We start from the raw sequence: 16687 nt of genomic DNA, 5'->3' as shown, positions 1-16687 counted from the left end.
TTTCTTTTAATGCCTGAGAACATACTAAGAGTTGCCTCCAAAATATTCTTGGTTCCTTTTTAAATACAAAGCTTTCTAAAATTTTAAATGTAATTTTCATATTATAATTTTAAGTATTTGGTTCTCCCATATAAATAGAAATCATTACCAAGCTTACTACTGTGACTACCAGGCCTTGGGTGTTCAAAATGTCCTAGGAACTGGGCTAAGAAGCATATTTGTTGGTTCATCTCATCCCACAGGCTCAGTGGAGTAAATCAGTTGTCATTATCACTGTTTCACAGATGAAGAGTTTATGGGAATTCTCAGATTCAAAGTTAGGGGTTGAATTTGGGGTTAAAACCCAAGCCAGATCTGGAAACTCACACAGCTTGTTACCAATTATCAACACTGTCTCATCTAAAAATAACAAGAGAAAATGTCACCAAGGACACACCTTTAACATTTTTTTTTCTTTTTCATGAGAATGAACAACAAGCTCCTGAGTCTACCATCTAGGAACACTAGTGCTCACTGCTCTGGCCCAGAGTAAGAACGGGCTGCTCTAAGGCAGTCGCTACACAAGCCACAAAGAACTATTTACTACTTGTTCACAGACAATGCCTTTACAGAGAAGTAAGAAAATTAATCTCTTCTTCAAAGAGTTGACTTATGGTGCTTGACCTGAACACATAGGAACATAAACAACAAACTCACTAAGTCTCTAAGAAATACGAAGTTAGAAGATGCTCTCTTTGGAGACGTACTGAGTCTGTGTAAAGGTAGATCTGCTCCTCTCTTGTAAAGCCTGTCATGGAGAACACAAGCTCTGCTGAGGCTTCCTGCTCCATGATGTTAATGCCACCCCTTAGAACAGGCATGCTCTTCTACCCATTCATGTAGCTGCTTTTGTGGACTACTAGACAGATGTCACATATGAAGACTATGATGACATTCAACAATTTATCCCTGTCCTGCCATTGTAGGTCTAGAAATGGCCACCTTCTTCTGGGTCTGTGTCTCCAACTCAGGGCAGCAGACTTCTTGGCCCTGAAATCTTTAGTCTCTGCAGACATGTACTAGTCAATTTCAGCCTAGACTGCTTCTTTTGCCTGTTTCAGACTCCAGCTCTTTCACTGGGAATATCAGATAGCCTACAGCAGCTGCTGGATACCCTCAGCAAGAAACTGGCCATGGCTGCCAGGCTTTAGAGGGTCAAAAAACTTTCTAAAGTCAAGCAATGGTCCCTTGTGGCAGCTGACTCACTGCCTATGACCTATACCTGCCTTTAAAATGTTATTGGTGTTTTACATGCTCAAATAATAGACATAAATGAGAAGAAAATTCCAGTATGTGGGGCTATGTACTGGTTTGTATTTATAAAATGGTGGCCAACAAACATATGGGTTTCTGATCAGGTCAGAGTAACCCTGAGAAGGTAAGTCCAAGCCTTGAATATGCAGATAACTCTCACTTCACAAAATCCAAGCTCCCCCAACCTCGCACAACCTTCCTAGAACAATCTGAAGGGCACCTCAGCCCGAGCCGCCTGCATTCAGATTTTTTTTTTTTTTTAAATGACACAAGCAGTCTGTTTCAAACATTCTCTCTGACCTTGAATTTCAGGTCAGAGGACTTACCTGGTTTGCCTCAGGAGGTTTGTCTTTGGATTCATTTCAAGAGAACCAAAAATATCTAGGAGGCGCAGAGCATGACGGTAGCCGCTGGCTCTACAAAGATGAGCACCAGCAGAGAAGGACCCTGCCCTGGAAACACTAAGATTCATATCGTCTGTACATAAGGATGCAAGGATGACTATTAACGCGGCAGGCATGGCACTGTGGGCGTGTCCTACAGAACACCAGGAAAAAACACTGCAGCAGACTTATCCACCCAGAACTTACAGAGAGGAAGCCAGTTCAGGAAAACAGACCACGGCAGGAATAGACAGGGCACATTCAGACTTGCGTGTAAAGGAGCAAGGGAATGATGAGTGAACAGGAGGCAGAGCCTGTCAATCATCCCACAGTCCCTGCCTGCTGCCCAGATCTCTGAAGAACTAGAGCTCTCATTTCTTTATTGCTGGCCTAGAAAACCTGAACTCCAAAACGGTTTGAACTCTTACGTGCCCTAGGCACAGGAACTTAGACATTAATATACAATGAGGTCACGGGGGCAAGCAGAGAACTCTCACCTAGAAACAGTATATCAGGGATGGAGAGATGGCTCAGCAATTAAGAGCATTTGCTGGTCTTCCAGAGGATGGAGTTCTGTTCCCAGCACCTAGGGTGGCTCACAGTCGATCGCCATAGCCACACTCACGGGGTATACATACATACAAAATGAAAAATACACTAAGTCCTTAAAAATAGGAAAAAGTACACTAAAAATCTAAAGAATCGGTTTTTCAAACATATTCTTAAAAACTGAAGAGAGAAGAGAGATTATTTTCAGTAAGGAAGAGACACAGAGAAGTCAGAAGCAGGCTCTGAATGCCGAGGCAGATCTTCTGCTTGCACAGGCGAAAACACCGAGAGGACTCGGGAAGAAAGTAGCCCACACTCAGACGACTCTGCAAATATCTTTGCTCACAGTCCTGGATTCCAAAACACGCCCCTTGGAGCCAGAACCAGATCTCTTTGACTCTGTTTACTACCTAGAGCTGAGACACACACTGGCTCCAGCCCATTTTCTGCTTCCTACTACACTAACAACTGCTTCCCCGTGGGCTGGCTGTGAGTGGGAAAGGGTAGAAGGAGTTAGGGATGAACAAGAAGCACTCTGAGATGGAGAACAGCAATGTATTTCTGCAGCCCAGGGCGGTGTTAAAGAGTTAGGCTTTAAAGCCTTGTTTATGTAATCACGCGCTCCGTATAAAGAGTGCCTTGTGAGGTCCCCCAGAAGTCCGCTCGAGTCACTGCCAGTAATGAGCACCTGAGCAGGGAAAATGGAGACCAGACTGGGAGTGCAGAAGGAACTGACCAAACCAGTTGGGTGATTTTATTGCTACTAAGTACTACATTTTCACAGAGTGCATATTATTTTACACTAACAATCCTCAGACTTGTGTTGGTGTTTATGTGTAGTCTCATGTCATCTGAAAAACCTGAGACATTAACTCAGATGCATATGTAAGGTTCAGAGATTCAATTACTCAGTGCTGTCACATCGCTAGGAGCTAGCACCCCTTCTTGAGTCCAGACGCCTGATGTTTGTCCCCCTTCAGTTGCTTTACCAGCAGATGCTTCTCTCAGTCGGATCCTCAGGCCTAAGCTCTGACACTCTAAATTCTTCTCTCCGTGGAATTTAATGTCCTCAGATTAGTTCCTGATTTGGCCGATAACACGTTTTCTCCCTAAGACAGAGTTTCCCCTCTTCAAGACTATGAACACCTACTCTGTTTGGAAGACAACCCAGGTTCATTGTAGTGGTTCAGTGTAGTTCATTCTAATCAGTTCTTCATAGTTGTTCCCTTCCTCCTCCTCTTCTCAATGTGTGTGTGTGTGTGTGTGTGTGTGTGTGTGTGTGTGTGTGTGCGCGCGCGCGTGTGCATGCGCGCACACGTGTGAACGTGCATGTACATGCTTGGAAGCGAGAAGTTAACTTCTGGTGGCTTCTTCCTGGCCTAAAGTGTTCCGACTGGGCTAAGTGGGCTGTCCAGCAAGTCTTGGGAATCCTGTCTCCCCTTTTCCTGTGCTGAGATAACAAGAATATGCTGCCATACCTGACCTTTTGTTTTTTTTTTTTTTTTTTGTTTTTTGTTTTTAGAGACAGGGTTTCTCTGTGGCTTTGGAGCCTGTCCTGGAACTAGCTCTTGGAGACCAGGCTGGCCTCAAACTAACAGAGATCCGCCTGTCTCTGCCTCCTGAGTGCTGGGATTAAAGACGTGCGCCATCACTGCCCAGTTATACTTGACCTCTTTATGTGGCTTCTATAGACATCCGGTCCTATGCTTGCTCAGCAAGCACTTTAGCACCTGAGCCACCCCCCATTTCTAGTCCTTTTAACTTAATGTATTCTTTCTTGGCCACACTTTCAGCCTTGGTCCTATCTAAGCCCTGTCAGCAACTCCAGACCAAAGCTAAAATATCCTCTCTCCTTCACCTGCCAAATTTCATTGCAGAAACTGCATTTCACTTCAGTCTCTGCGATGTGCTCTTTTCCAAACAAAGTCTTCATTGAGAGAACTATGGTTTCTCTGGATTGAGCAATTGCTTGCCCTTTCCTAGAACCTCTGCCTGGGCACAGTGTGACCACTGTGACCTCGAACATGCTGGCTATTATTTCTGGAGTTGCTCAAGCTTTGTCCTGTGGCTTATACACCCTGAATGCCGTTCTCCTTCCTGTAGAGTTCCCAAACTATAAATGCTTCACAAAAACCAAATTCATGTGTCAACTTTAGTAGAATGCTGAGAAGACAGGTGTTTAATAAAAACAGTCTAGGTGGGAATATACTATGATCTTGAAAGTAAAAATAGAAGTTGCTCCATCTGTCTAAACAGGACAAGACAAAAACCATCTTATTACACTACAGTGCAATTTCCATGTTTCACAAGAAAATCACTCCCTGGAATGAAAACTGCAAGTAGATAAAATATTAAAATATATTCAAAATTCACCAGAGTGTTAAGACCATCAGCCAAGACCTACATCTATGAAAGAAAAATAAAAGAATATTAGTCAAAGTATTTATTATACTGTGTGAAAGAGTAACGACATGCTAAAATCACGAGGCTTCTCAACTGAGCAGTTTACATAACCCAGAAGGTGGAAGAACTTGGAATCTGAGATGAGAACAACACTGACTTATTTCCATTCAAACCAGCTACAAGGGGTAAAATGTGACAGTCACAAACAGTTCTTTCCAAAGTCAGACTTTAGACAAACGGAATAGGTGCTACAATCCAGCACACTACAGCTACTCAGTGTCCTATGCCTGTCCCTTTCTTGTCGCTCAAACAGTATCTCCTTAGTTGCCTGGCTCAAAGTGGATCTGAATCCACGTGACCTGCCTTCTGCCAGGTTCACAAACCAGTGTGGTGGGATTACGTAAACCAGCACAACTACAAGCCTTAGTCTCAAGGTCAGCAGGCAAGCCAGCTTGATAGCACAGAAAAGCTCTAGATGGCAGCTGAAACAGTCACTCAGAAGCACATGCCGCCCTTTTCAGAGGGTCTGGATTTGATTCTAAGCACCCATATGGCAGCTGACAACTGTATGGTCTCCTGGGATACGAGGCACCTACATCATGCATACGTGGACAGACACAATGGGAACAAAATTACCCACACAAAAAATAGAATAAAAATACATGTTAAAACAAAAGACATACATGCTTTCCTGGCAGTGGAAGGGAGCCATCACTTGGTCCACCCTGTATTATGTGGAGTACCCATCTCTACTCCTGTGTACCTGGCATGCACCGCACTATGCCCCAGTTGACAAAGCTGGCACCAGCTGCCCAGGGAAGCTGCGGGTTACATCCTCCTCCATCACTGGTGTGTTTCTGATTCTGCAGGGTTTCAGAGGCAACTCCGGCCCAATCTCAGAGGCCGGCTGTTGCCCTGTGTTTGCCCAGAAGCCTTTGCTGACTGACAGTGAGAGTTCATCTGCTCTCCATGGCTACATCCTCTGCATGGCTTCCACAGGCTCCACTCCCTTTCCCTAGGGGCGAGAGTATAGCAGTTCGGGGAACAGATGCTTCATGCAGAACCAGGATAGAAAGTCCAGGGTGGGGAGACATTATTTTGTAGCTCCAGTGGCAGCAACTTTGCACAAGAGACATTTTCCAGGAGACACTGAGAGAGGTTATACTAAACATGTATCACTCACTAAATTTGCTGTGCCAAGTTATCTTCCTAGATGCAACATTCACAGCCCTGTGCTCAAGGAAACAAAACTGAGCTGTTCCTATATTAAGCAGTCCAAGGAATCCAGGGCTCTACCTTGAGGATAACTTACATGATAGCTAAGTCTTTTTTTTTTTTTTTTTTTTTTTAATGTGTCGTCCAGGCTGGCCTCGAACTCCAGATCTGCCTGCCTCTGCCTCCTTCAGCAAATCCCACCGGCCTGCGCCACCAGAATCGGCTATAGCGAAGTCTTAAAATACAAACTGGACTAATCTGATTCCCCCTCTGGAATACAACTAGAAACATGAGAACATTTGAGATGACTCATGGTAGAAGATAGCAATGGAGAATTAGCTTCCAGTGTTCACATCTCAGCTGCCTGTCACCCCCACTATAATTTCCACGGCATCTGCTTACATCAAAGCACCTCTTCTTGGGATCCTCTTGTCACAGCCACACCCCTGCATTGAGGTAGCACCCTAGTATCTGCCCAGTCAAAAGACTCACTACACGGCAGCTCGTCCAGGCACATGAATGGTGAGGTGCCAAGGAGGAGAGCCCTATAGTTAAGCAATAGACAAAAGGCAACTCAGACCTGCTACAAGCTTAAGACATCTCTTTGGAAATACTCTAGCTTATGTGAGAACAACAGAGCACAGGGGTTCAGAAAAAGACAAGGGCTACTTTGGTCTCCAAGCAGCTATGAAAATATACATTGAGTCATACAGTTTAAATTGCTAATTTCTATATGAATTACAGCCTTAGAAAGAACAGCTTCCCTTCTAAGCAAAAATTAATGGAATTTTTTTCTTCCTTTATTTACCAGGTAAAATAATATCAACTATTGATCTCCCAGGTTCAAGTCAGTCTAATAAAAGCTATGTACACTAATGAAAGATAGTTCTCTCTGTGTCTCTTTGAATAAGGTTGGGTTAGAGTAAGACACCTTTAAGGAACTTTTCAGCTCAAGAACCTGATGGGCTTTTCCTCTGAGCAAGTAACAAGCCTGTTCATCAGCTTGCAAAGCTGTATGTAGTTCATTCGTTTAAAGAGTATTTGAGAGAAAATGTGCCAGGCAGGGAGGTGCTTGGATGGGAGCCGTGAACTGAACAGGAAGACCCCCGACAATGTACTCTCTTCGGGGAAGCAGAGGGTGTGTACTTCAAAGAAGAGTAGACTGAAGGTAAGAAATAAATATGAGGAGAAGGGGAGTGGAGGGCTGAGGGGCAGCTACTTTAGATACAGAAGTCAAGACAGTCACTGTTGTTAAGGTGACATCTATGCAGAGACCTAAGGGAAGAAAGGGATTCTGGGGCAAGTTTAGAAAGAAAGAAATACCACTGTTCTAGGAGAATTTTGCCATCCAGTTCAAGGAACAGCAGGCTGGGGAAAGTGGTGTACATCTGTGCTGCAAGTACTAAGGAAAATCAGGACACCAAGGTCGCCCTAAGGCTCCTCCTGAGACTCTACTGAGGTAGCAGTGCTGGTGGAAGGCAGCCGAGGTTCAGTCAATAGGATCTTAGAGAAAAGATCGAAACGCTCCGGGCACATGATTCACACCAGTGTGGCTCCTGGCTTCTGCAGAGGCCCATTATACGCCAAACAAAGAAGCGAAAAGGTGAGCTCACAGGAGCAACGTGCCGTCTGATTTGGAACTCAAGAGGAAACTTGCTGCAGATGTCCAAATTAGCATAAACGTCACAAAGAGATTGCTTTTGGAAGCCGCGTGACATCAAATCCGGAGTCATTAAGATTTTCATCTCTCGTTAAGTAGCTTCTAATTTGGCCTAAAGAAAACAACTTGAAAGAAAAGGACACAAGCAAGAATACATGAACATAAGTGTTATTACTAATGGTCTAAATTGCCAGCAAGCAAATAAATTAGGGCATGGAATAGGTGAGGCAGCCAACGAAAGTCATTAGACACTTGTGGGGAGAAGAGACAGAAATGTGAACACAAGACTGCATCCCAGCTGTTGTTATACTCCCAGCCCTATATACATACACATATACATACATACATACCATAACATACACACACACACACGAATAAAGCCTACTAGGACACAAAATGATACTGATGGTAAGTTCTGCTGAGGAGGCACTATCATTTTACTGCTCATAAAGTAACAGCTGCTCAGTGAAGACCACGGTTTTGTTCTGGTTCTACTGGCTCCATCACACTTATTGAGTATTGTTTATAATACCAGGTATTTGACAAGAAGGCCACAGCGATCTCTACTTCATGATCTTAGTAACTGTTACTATAAAATTTACTCGTTTGTTCATTTTCCTCTCTCTTCTCAAAAAGGTGACTCAGGACGCATGTATCTCTGACTGTCTCTGCTCCCAAAGACCCGACTATAAAACAAATGACCATTAGGAATCTCTTCTCAGGTCACATCAAAGGACAGACCAACTATACATCAAATCATCAACACACCAACTTGGTCTTCTCTCTGATCAATAATGCCATCAGTCTAGCTTTTAGTGAAAGGAATTTTAACAGACCCCGCTGTTTAAGTACCATGACCACTCCATCACCAGAACCAGAGATTTCTTTCTCCATCTATTCTTGTAATATCTCACTGCTAGTATCCTAAGTCTTCTTAATTTCCCTATAAAACTAATCATGAAGCCAGGTGATGGTAGTGCACGCCTTTAATTCCAGCACTCGGGAAGCAGAGGTAGGCAGATCTTTGTGAGTTTAAGGACAGCCTAGTCTACAGAGATTGTCCCAGAACAGCCAGGCTACACAGAGAAACCCTGTCTCAAAAAACTAAAACAAAACAAAAAAACAAAATAACCATGAAAACCAATTCTCTGCTCAAACAAATGAACCCTCACTGATACCTGGGTACTATGGAAAGTATTTTATGTACAATTTTTTATTTAAGCATAAGAGACCACATGAAGGCATAATTGTACTTTTTTAAAAAAGCGGCACATGAGAGAAAGCCATCATGTGACAGAGCTCAGGTGGACAGGCTTTTTATTGGGGGAAAGACCAGTCTCTGGGGACAGAAGTGGCAGAAGAGGAGCGAGGAAGAGAGTCAGAGTCAGAGACAGGCACAGAAGGAGAGAGAGAGACAGAGACAGAGACAGAGACAGGAGGTGGGGGAGGCCCACCCTTTAAAAGAGAACATGCACAGGTGCCCTTACTGACTGCAGCTGAGGACGCATCCTGTCAAGACCTGAAGGGCAGGCCAGTGCAGATGCCTGAATACAAACAGTAATCACCATCCTCATTTTTGGATGAAATTTAGGAAGATGAATCATTGTCCATCAAGGGGTGGAACAGGAATTCCACACAGGTGGTTTGTCTATAGTCCATATATGAGATCACCAGTTACTCTGCTCAATACGATTAAGGCTTTGACTTTTCTCATCCTTCAAGACCATCCTGAACATGCCTGCCTCTGTGATATCCTTATTTCTAGGTGAGACGAATACAGCACAGTTAAGAACTTTGGGCTCATAGGCAAGTATGCTGGCACATACCTATAACCTAGTACCTAAGGAGTTCAAGTCATCTTCAGATATATGTAGAGTTCAAAGCCAGACCAAGTCTCAGACATCTCCCTCCCCAATGTAGCTCCACTCTAGCGCCGTGCCTACCTGCCTGCCTGTATGCTCCCCACCACGAGGACAACAGATCCTCTGAAACTATACGCAAGCCCCTAGTCAAATGCTTTCTTTTATAGGTGCCCTGGCCATGGTGTTATCCCCACACAGCAATGGAACAGTAAGACAGGTGCCTACACTGAAAAACTGGGATGATTAAATAAGATTATGAACAAAACATCAGACAACCTAAATAATATGTATATTGCCCCTTGCATTTTCTGCCTTTCTTCTCTTTCCTATCCCCGGGGGTGAGAATTTCACACAGCCCACAGCGATTCCTCTTCTGGATGCCTAGGGTAATTTACTCCCTTGGTATGGAATTACAAATTAGCCTACAGTTTAATAGAAATATCATCATTTATAACGCCATGCAGGAGCTGTTATAAGCACAAGAATTTTCTCCTTTGAATCCTCAAACTCACAGAGATCCACTTGCCTCTGTCTCCCAGGAGCTGGGATTAAAGGCCTGTGTCACCATGCCTGGTTACATTAGTATTTTTAAGTCCCTTTGAAAAAAACCTACTGAACCCTGAATTTGACCAAATTTAGTGAGTAGTTCGTGTCTGTAGTTAAAGGTTATCCTCAGTTACAGAGTAAGTTCAAGTCCAAACTGGGCTACTTCAGACCATTAAAAAAATAAAAATCTCTGGGCGGTGGTGGCCCACGTCTTTAATCCCAGCACTCAGGAGGCAGGCAGATCTCTGTGAATTCGAGGCCAGCCTCATCTATAAGGGTTCCAGGACTGGCTCCATAACTACTGAGAAACTCTGTCTCAAAAAACCAAATAAATAAATAAAAATAAAAAATCATTAATATAAAAGACATTTTTACAAAAAACCCAAATACTGGGAAAAGTATACATTTCATAAAATAAGAAAATCAATGTGATATGAAAGAGGAATAAAATGATCCCAAAGTGTTATTTTTAACCATAAAATTGGCAAAATTTAAAAAAGAATAATTTCCCTAACTCTCAACAAGACTGAGTTTTGTAAACCAAGTTACTAACGATGAGAACAGAAATTCTCCCTAGGAGGTAACCATTAAGCTGTAAGTCAGGGCCATTGCCCAAGGTACAAAAGGCCCAGGCTTCAATCCCATGCACCTCTCTCCATGCAAGGAAAATACAGAAGGAAAAAAAATAAAAATAAAAAATATGAAAACATGAGAATACTCACAGAAGAATAATTTATGAGCAGCAATTTAAAGACCATCAACAGACTTGAATAAATACTATGCTCACTAACAATAATGTACATCTGTTAGAGAAAGTTGCTAGTATTGTTGGGGGGAAATGTATATATAAAACAGCTTACATAATATAGTAATGCACATATGTAAAATTTAAAATTTCATGCCAGCCTACACATTAATAAGGAGGATATTCAGCAAAATATCCACATGATTATCTCTCACAGACATACTTCTGGGATGATTAGATGGACAAGACCACATACATCTTTAGTATCCTTTTATTTTTCCAGTGGTCACCTGACAACTTTATGCCAGATCTCAGTAGAACTGTTTTCACAACCATCATTCTTTTTTTTTTTTTTTTTTTTTTTTTTTTTTTTTTTTTTTTTTGATTTCCGAGACAGGGTTTCTCTGTAGCTTTGGAACCTGTCCTGGAACTTGCTCTGCAGACCAGGCTGGTCTTGAACTCACAGACAATCTGCGTGCCTCTGCCTTCCAAGCACTGGGATTAAAGGCGTGCGCCACCACCATCCGGCACAATCATCACTCTTAGAAATACCTTTCACGTGGGTCATTTTTTAAAATGTATGACATGTACTACACTGTGACGAACACATTCACTCACTAATAAAACGCTAGGCCATGGAATGTGCAGCCATACCTGTACATTCACAGTTGTAAAGAGCCTAGTTCATGTGTCACAGGGTGGGGGAACACATTCTTCCACTGAAATAATTTAAATAATGATTTTTATCTTTTCTGGTGAACGGAAGCTTAACTTCAAACTGTAAAAATGTCTGTAACTTTAGCACTTGAGAGGCTGGGACGAGAACATCCTGAGCTTACTGCCAGCCTGGAATACAATGTGAAGTAGGCCCCATCTTAATGACAACAACAACCCCCCCCCCAAAAAAAAAACCACTCAAATTAACAGAAGACATTAAAAGCAACAAGCAACTCTCTAGTGGTAACTTTCTTTCATGGGTTACAGAGGAGAAAAAGATGAATGAGAAAGAAACCTAATGAACTGAGTGTAACAGGAAGCCAGCGGCCTTCCCTAGCTTAAGCTGGAGTTTGGTTCCTGCACAGGGTACAGGAAAGATAAGGATGCTGACTTCATCATCTCGTGATGGGCAATGTCGCACAGTAATAGACCACGAGTCATTTTCCAAGATGAATGGCATCCTCAAAACACAGGCTGTAGATGATAACAGAGGAAAGAGAAACACATCCTCTTTACACCCAAGTCCTCTATTCCATGATTCAAAGAGCACGCTGAACATGAGCATCAGCACAGACATTCCCTGGCTCCACAGAAACAACAAAGGCTGAGTGAGAAGCAGGACATTGTGTCCCTTGGAGATTAGTGGGAGAACACCTCACAGGTTCAGAGAAGGAAGAAGCTGTGAAGGATCTTCTGACAGTTAGTTCTCCACCTCTCACCAGACAGCTATGGGTAATGGACACACCACACAAAGTCATTCTTTAGCCACTAGCTTTCCTGTGTTCTTGGATTGTAAGATTTGTTTAAAAGTTTAAAAAACCCACATGGCTATAGGGATGCAAATAAAAACTAACTTTTAAATATTACCATTGCTGACATTCCTCAAAACCCCAGAGTTTTCCCCCCTTATGAAACAATGAACTTAGCAAAAAACTCCTCTATAATGGAATTATAAAATCTCACTGCTAATAAAGCCAGGGTCATCAAACACAGTGCACTCCTGGGGAAGCCTCTCCAAGTGAAATTCACACACAATGATACCAGTGTTATTTTACTTAAGGACAAGGGATCAACTTCAAGACTTGTAAGAATGCCTTCTACGGGGCTGGCCGCTGAGAGACCGGGTGACATCTTGAGTCCATTACCTTTAGGAGGGAAGTATGACTTGCTCTCTGCTTTATGAGGCCAGTCTACCACGAGAGGTCCGAATCTGCGAAAGCTGGCAGTGATCTCATCTATAAAACAAAGAAAGGACTTAGCAAAGTGGAAAAAAAAAAAACCTACAATCACAAGAAACATAAAACATATCTTTTATGTAAAAAATGTTTTGAGGGATCCCCTTTTGCATTTATTTTCTCTTTAGAGCTTTTCTAAAGTATCTCTACAGCAGTAAACCCTGCAAAGGGAGACACCACTGCTAGCTCAATTATTTTATCTCTTTTTTGACTTCTGACTGGAAGGAGAAGATTGTGACTTTGTAACTCCTTGGGTGGAGGCGGTCATTCCATCAGCAACTGTAAGAAATTTAACCTATAGAAAATCTAATTGACTGAAAGTATTAATACAGACATGAGGACAGTTAGAGGAAAAAGAGGTTGTGGCCATCTGCAACTTTAATGTTGTAAGTCTAAAGCTTTTTTAGCACCCATACGCACACACATCATGAAAGGGCTAAAGAAACCATGACTTATTTAGATTAGTATTAGAGCTGCACCAAGCAAGCCAGTGCTAGGAAGATTTCCATGGCACTCCCAAAGTCTAGGAGAACTAGAGAAGTTTTTTAAGTTAGCTTTGTCACCGTTTAATTTACACATTCAGTGTATGTCTGAACACAATGCAGAGAAGTCAGCTCTTGCAAAGTTCTTAATGAGCGCATACGGTACCTTCATCGATGTCAGGAGGAAGGCCTCCAACAAACACCTTCCTAGAGTAGCGTTCCACTCGCTCCCCATTTTGACATCGAGTGGGAGAACTTAAGCCAGAGGATAAAGCCTGATCGCCATGGCTGTCATCCAAGAAGGCGTCTTCAAAGGGAAAGAGAGAAGACCGACCTGAAACAAAGCAGCAGTTTCTACAATCAGAACGGCTTTCCTAGAGAACAGGGCCCTATCAGAAGACCATTGTACCAAGGGAAGCAAACGAAACACAATGTACCTTGAGGTATGGCTTTTCCCAAAGAATACTTATCTGACGATCACTAAGTACAGCCATGCTTACACACAACACTGAAATGGCTGAAATAATATCTAAGAAGGAAGCACAAGCTGTGTGTTTTCCTTGATAATTATACTCATACATATGGGCCCCATTACAGCAACTAAGTATTTGTCCTCGGAAGGAAAAAGTGTTTACACAGGGCCTCAACCCTAGCTGAGGAGCTGTCGGCAGTCGGTGGCTACAAGGGGAGGGAGACTATGTCCCTGGTAGGTCAACGGACCCACACCAATATAAATATGGGCAGCACTTGGTGGACTCTATGGGGGGAGGGCGGGAGAGATAAGATCAAAATACATTTTATAATATAAGAAATTCTCAAAGAATAAAAATATGTTAATAAAAGAATATACTGCTGGGCAGTGGTGGATCACGTCTTTAATCCCAGCACTCAGGAGGCAGGGGCAGGTGGATCTCTGTGAGTTCAAGAACAACCTGATCTACACAGTAAGTTCCAGGACAGCAGGTCTTTTTCACAGAGAAACCTGTCTCAGGACAAAAAAAAAAAAAAAAAAAAAAAAAAAAAAAGAATATATTTATAAGTATATCTTTGAAATAGGCTGGAGAGATGGTTCAGTGGTTAAAAGCACTGCCTGCCCTTCCAAAGGTCCTGAATTCAATTCCTAGCAACCACATGGTGGCTCACAACCATCTGTAATGAGATCTGGTGCCCTTTTGAGGAAGAGACCTGCTCAGTCCTCCTCATCAACTTAGACTATGAAACCCAATATGGACAAGTTCTTATGCAAGGCTGCCCATGCATAAAAAAAAAAATTGAAATACATAGGACAAGCAGTGTGTGTGTATTTCCCCAGATCTTTATCTGCTCTTGATGGTGACCTCAGGTGTATAGTTGTAAAGGCTGGCCAGAGGCTAATGATGCCTCTTCTAATGGTAGGGCCAATGACACTTTTCCTAGCATGCAAGCATACTCCAATTTGAAAACAAGCCCATGCAGCAATATTAGGCAGGATATGTAAATGAAAATATTAAATCAAGACATGATAGTATAGCATGGGTATGACTATGACTATTACGATTACTCCAGACTATATTTTAAATAATTCAACAAAACAAAACAAAACGCAGAACATGGTAGCACGTGGATTAAACCCAGAGCTTGGGAAGTCAGAAGCAGGAGGATCTCTGCGAGTTCAAGGCCAGCCTGGTCTACACAGTGAGTTCCATGCCAACCAGAGCTAGTGTTGCTGTCTCTCAGAAAAACAAACACAAAATCCCCATGGACTTTTTTTTTTTTTTTTTTTTTTTTAGAGACAAGGTCTTTCTATGTAGTCCTGGCTATCCTGGAACTCAATATGTAGACCAGGCTGACCTCAAACTCACAGAGATCTGACTGTTCCTGCCTCCCTCCCAAATGCTGGGATTAGAGGTATGAGCCACCATGACTGGCAATTACTTTCAATGTGGAATTTCAAAATAAAGCCCAAATTAAAAACTTTTTTTTCTTGTTTGAGTCTGTGAGTTCCTAGTAAAACTTTCCACTAGGTTTTACTGTCTTGAGCGCTCAAGCTTTAGAGAAGGGTGGGAAGGAGAACAGGGAAGCGAGAGAAGATAAGAAAAAGGAGGAGGAAAGAGGAGGGGGAAGAGGAGAAAGAGCAGAAGAAAGAGAGGGATGGAGGCAGGAGAAGAAACAGCAGCAGGAAGAAAGTAGAAAGGTCCATCTCTAAGATAAACCCACCTCCTTTAGGAAACAAGCACACAAAGGCACTCTCTCATCTAGTCAATCCTCTTTCTTTCCCTGAAACCCAGGTTTTGTACAACAGTAGCCAACATTCAAAAACAGAATATAAGGCCGGGCCATGGTGGCGCACGCCTTTAATCCCAGCACTCGGGAGGCAGAGGCAGGCAGATCTCTGTGAGTTCGAGACCAGCCTGGTCTACAGAGCTAGTTCCAGGGCAGGCTCCAAAGCCACAGAGAAACCCTGTCTCGAAAAACCAAACCAAAACAAAACAAAACAAAAAAAACAAAACAGCATGTAAATAGCCTTAGAAAAATGGTGACTATTTCTTTTACTATAAAGTAAAAATGTTGCTAATATAATTGTGTTAAATTATGAGCCACTCAATGGTGTTGCTAATATAACTGTGTTAAATTATGAGCAACTCAATGGTGTAGGAAAGGTACTGTTCAGAAGCTCGGAGTTAATAAATAAAAGGGCTAAGAGTGGGGATAGTGAGACACCAAAGAGTTTTTCCTTCAGTCCTTCCCAGAGCAGCTACAAAGACAGACAGTTTGTGTCACTCTGCCACCTACCCTACTTCAGCCTGCAGGGACAAACAACAGGCAGCATATTCTCGTCCCTTGATCTTTGTTTTGATCACTGGGAGTAAAAGAAACAGATCTGCAGCAACTACAGGCAAAATGGGCTTCCCACAGACATTTTCTGACAGCAGCCAGGTAAACCTGCCATGCAGTCCACACTCTAAACCTTATCTGCTCAGAGTCAGGCTCGTGTTCAAGTCAGCCATTCCTACAGAACATCTATTCCCGCCTCTGAATCCCAACACTACAACTATGAAGTGTGCAAAGACAAAAGGAGAAGAGGCAGAAATGGAAAGCTCTGCCTTACCCTCACGAGAAAGATGGTCTGCAATAGAGAAGCAGACCAGCTTTATCCAGAGCTAAGAAAGCAGAAGCCTTTAGCTCAGTGGAAACTACTTGAGGGAAAATGTATCCCTTTTCCAAGAGCAGCAAAGTCCTTCCTGATAAAGGAATCCCAGTCTAATGAGGGAGCAGACAAGCACACAGGTAACTACAAAATAGTAGGAACTGAAAAAAGCCAAGTGACACAGTGTGTCCCTCCTGTGGTGTGCAAAAAGGCAGTTTTCAGAAGAATTTTTGTGGAGTGAGAGTTTGAGTGAAAAAATCAAAGACCCACACAGAAAAAACCTTCACATAAGCTCCTGATCTTCCATTTAAATCTGGTCCTTTCCAGCATTCCTTAAAATGTCAATACAAAGGCCATTTGGGAGATGGCTCAATGGGTAAAGGGCCTGTCATAAAAATATGGGAACCAGAGGTCAGAGCCTCAGCTTCTATCCAGATGCCTGGTGGGCCCAGTGGTCCACCTGTAGTCCT

The 16687-nt window shown here is 42.8% G+C and overlaps 1 protein-coding gene across 9 annotated transcripts in view; it reads right to left on the bottom strand.

Annotated features, from left to right (window-relative positions):
• Cpeb3 (cytoplasmic polyadenylation element binding protein 3) overlaps nt 1-16687 on the bottom strand; it is a 185740-nt gene that overhangs the window by 51198 nt on the left and 117855 nt on the right. For all 9 annotated transcript variants that reach the window (XM_041661041.1, XM_041661040.1, XM_041661038.1 and 6 more), the window contains 2 exons: nt 13257-13424; nt 12519-12608 (listed from right to left, as the gene is read on the bottom strand). In XM_041661041.1, coding sequence (XP_041516975.1) covers nt 12519-12608; nt 13257-13424 — 258 coding nt within the window. The remainder of the gene's footprint in view (nt 1-12518; nt 12609-13256; nt 13425-16687) is intronic.

Source organism: Microtus oregoni, unplaced genomic scaffold, assembly GCF_018167655.1.
Source record: "Microtus oregoni isolate MIOR12 unplaced genomic scaffold, Mior012 000012F_ref0000307, whole genome shotgun sequence".
Lineage (NCBI taxonomy): Eukaryota > Metazoa > Chordata > Mammalia > Rodentia > Cricetidae > Microtus > Microtus oregoni.
Note: the sequence above shows the minus strand (reverse complement) of the source record. Positions and strands in the feature narration are given on the sequence as shown.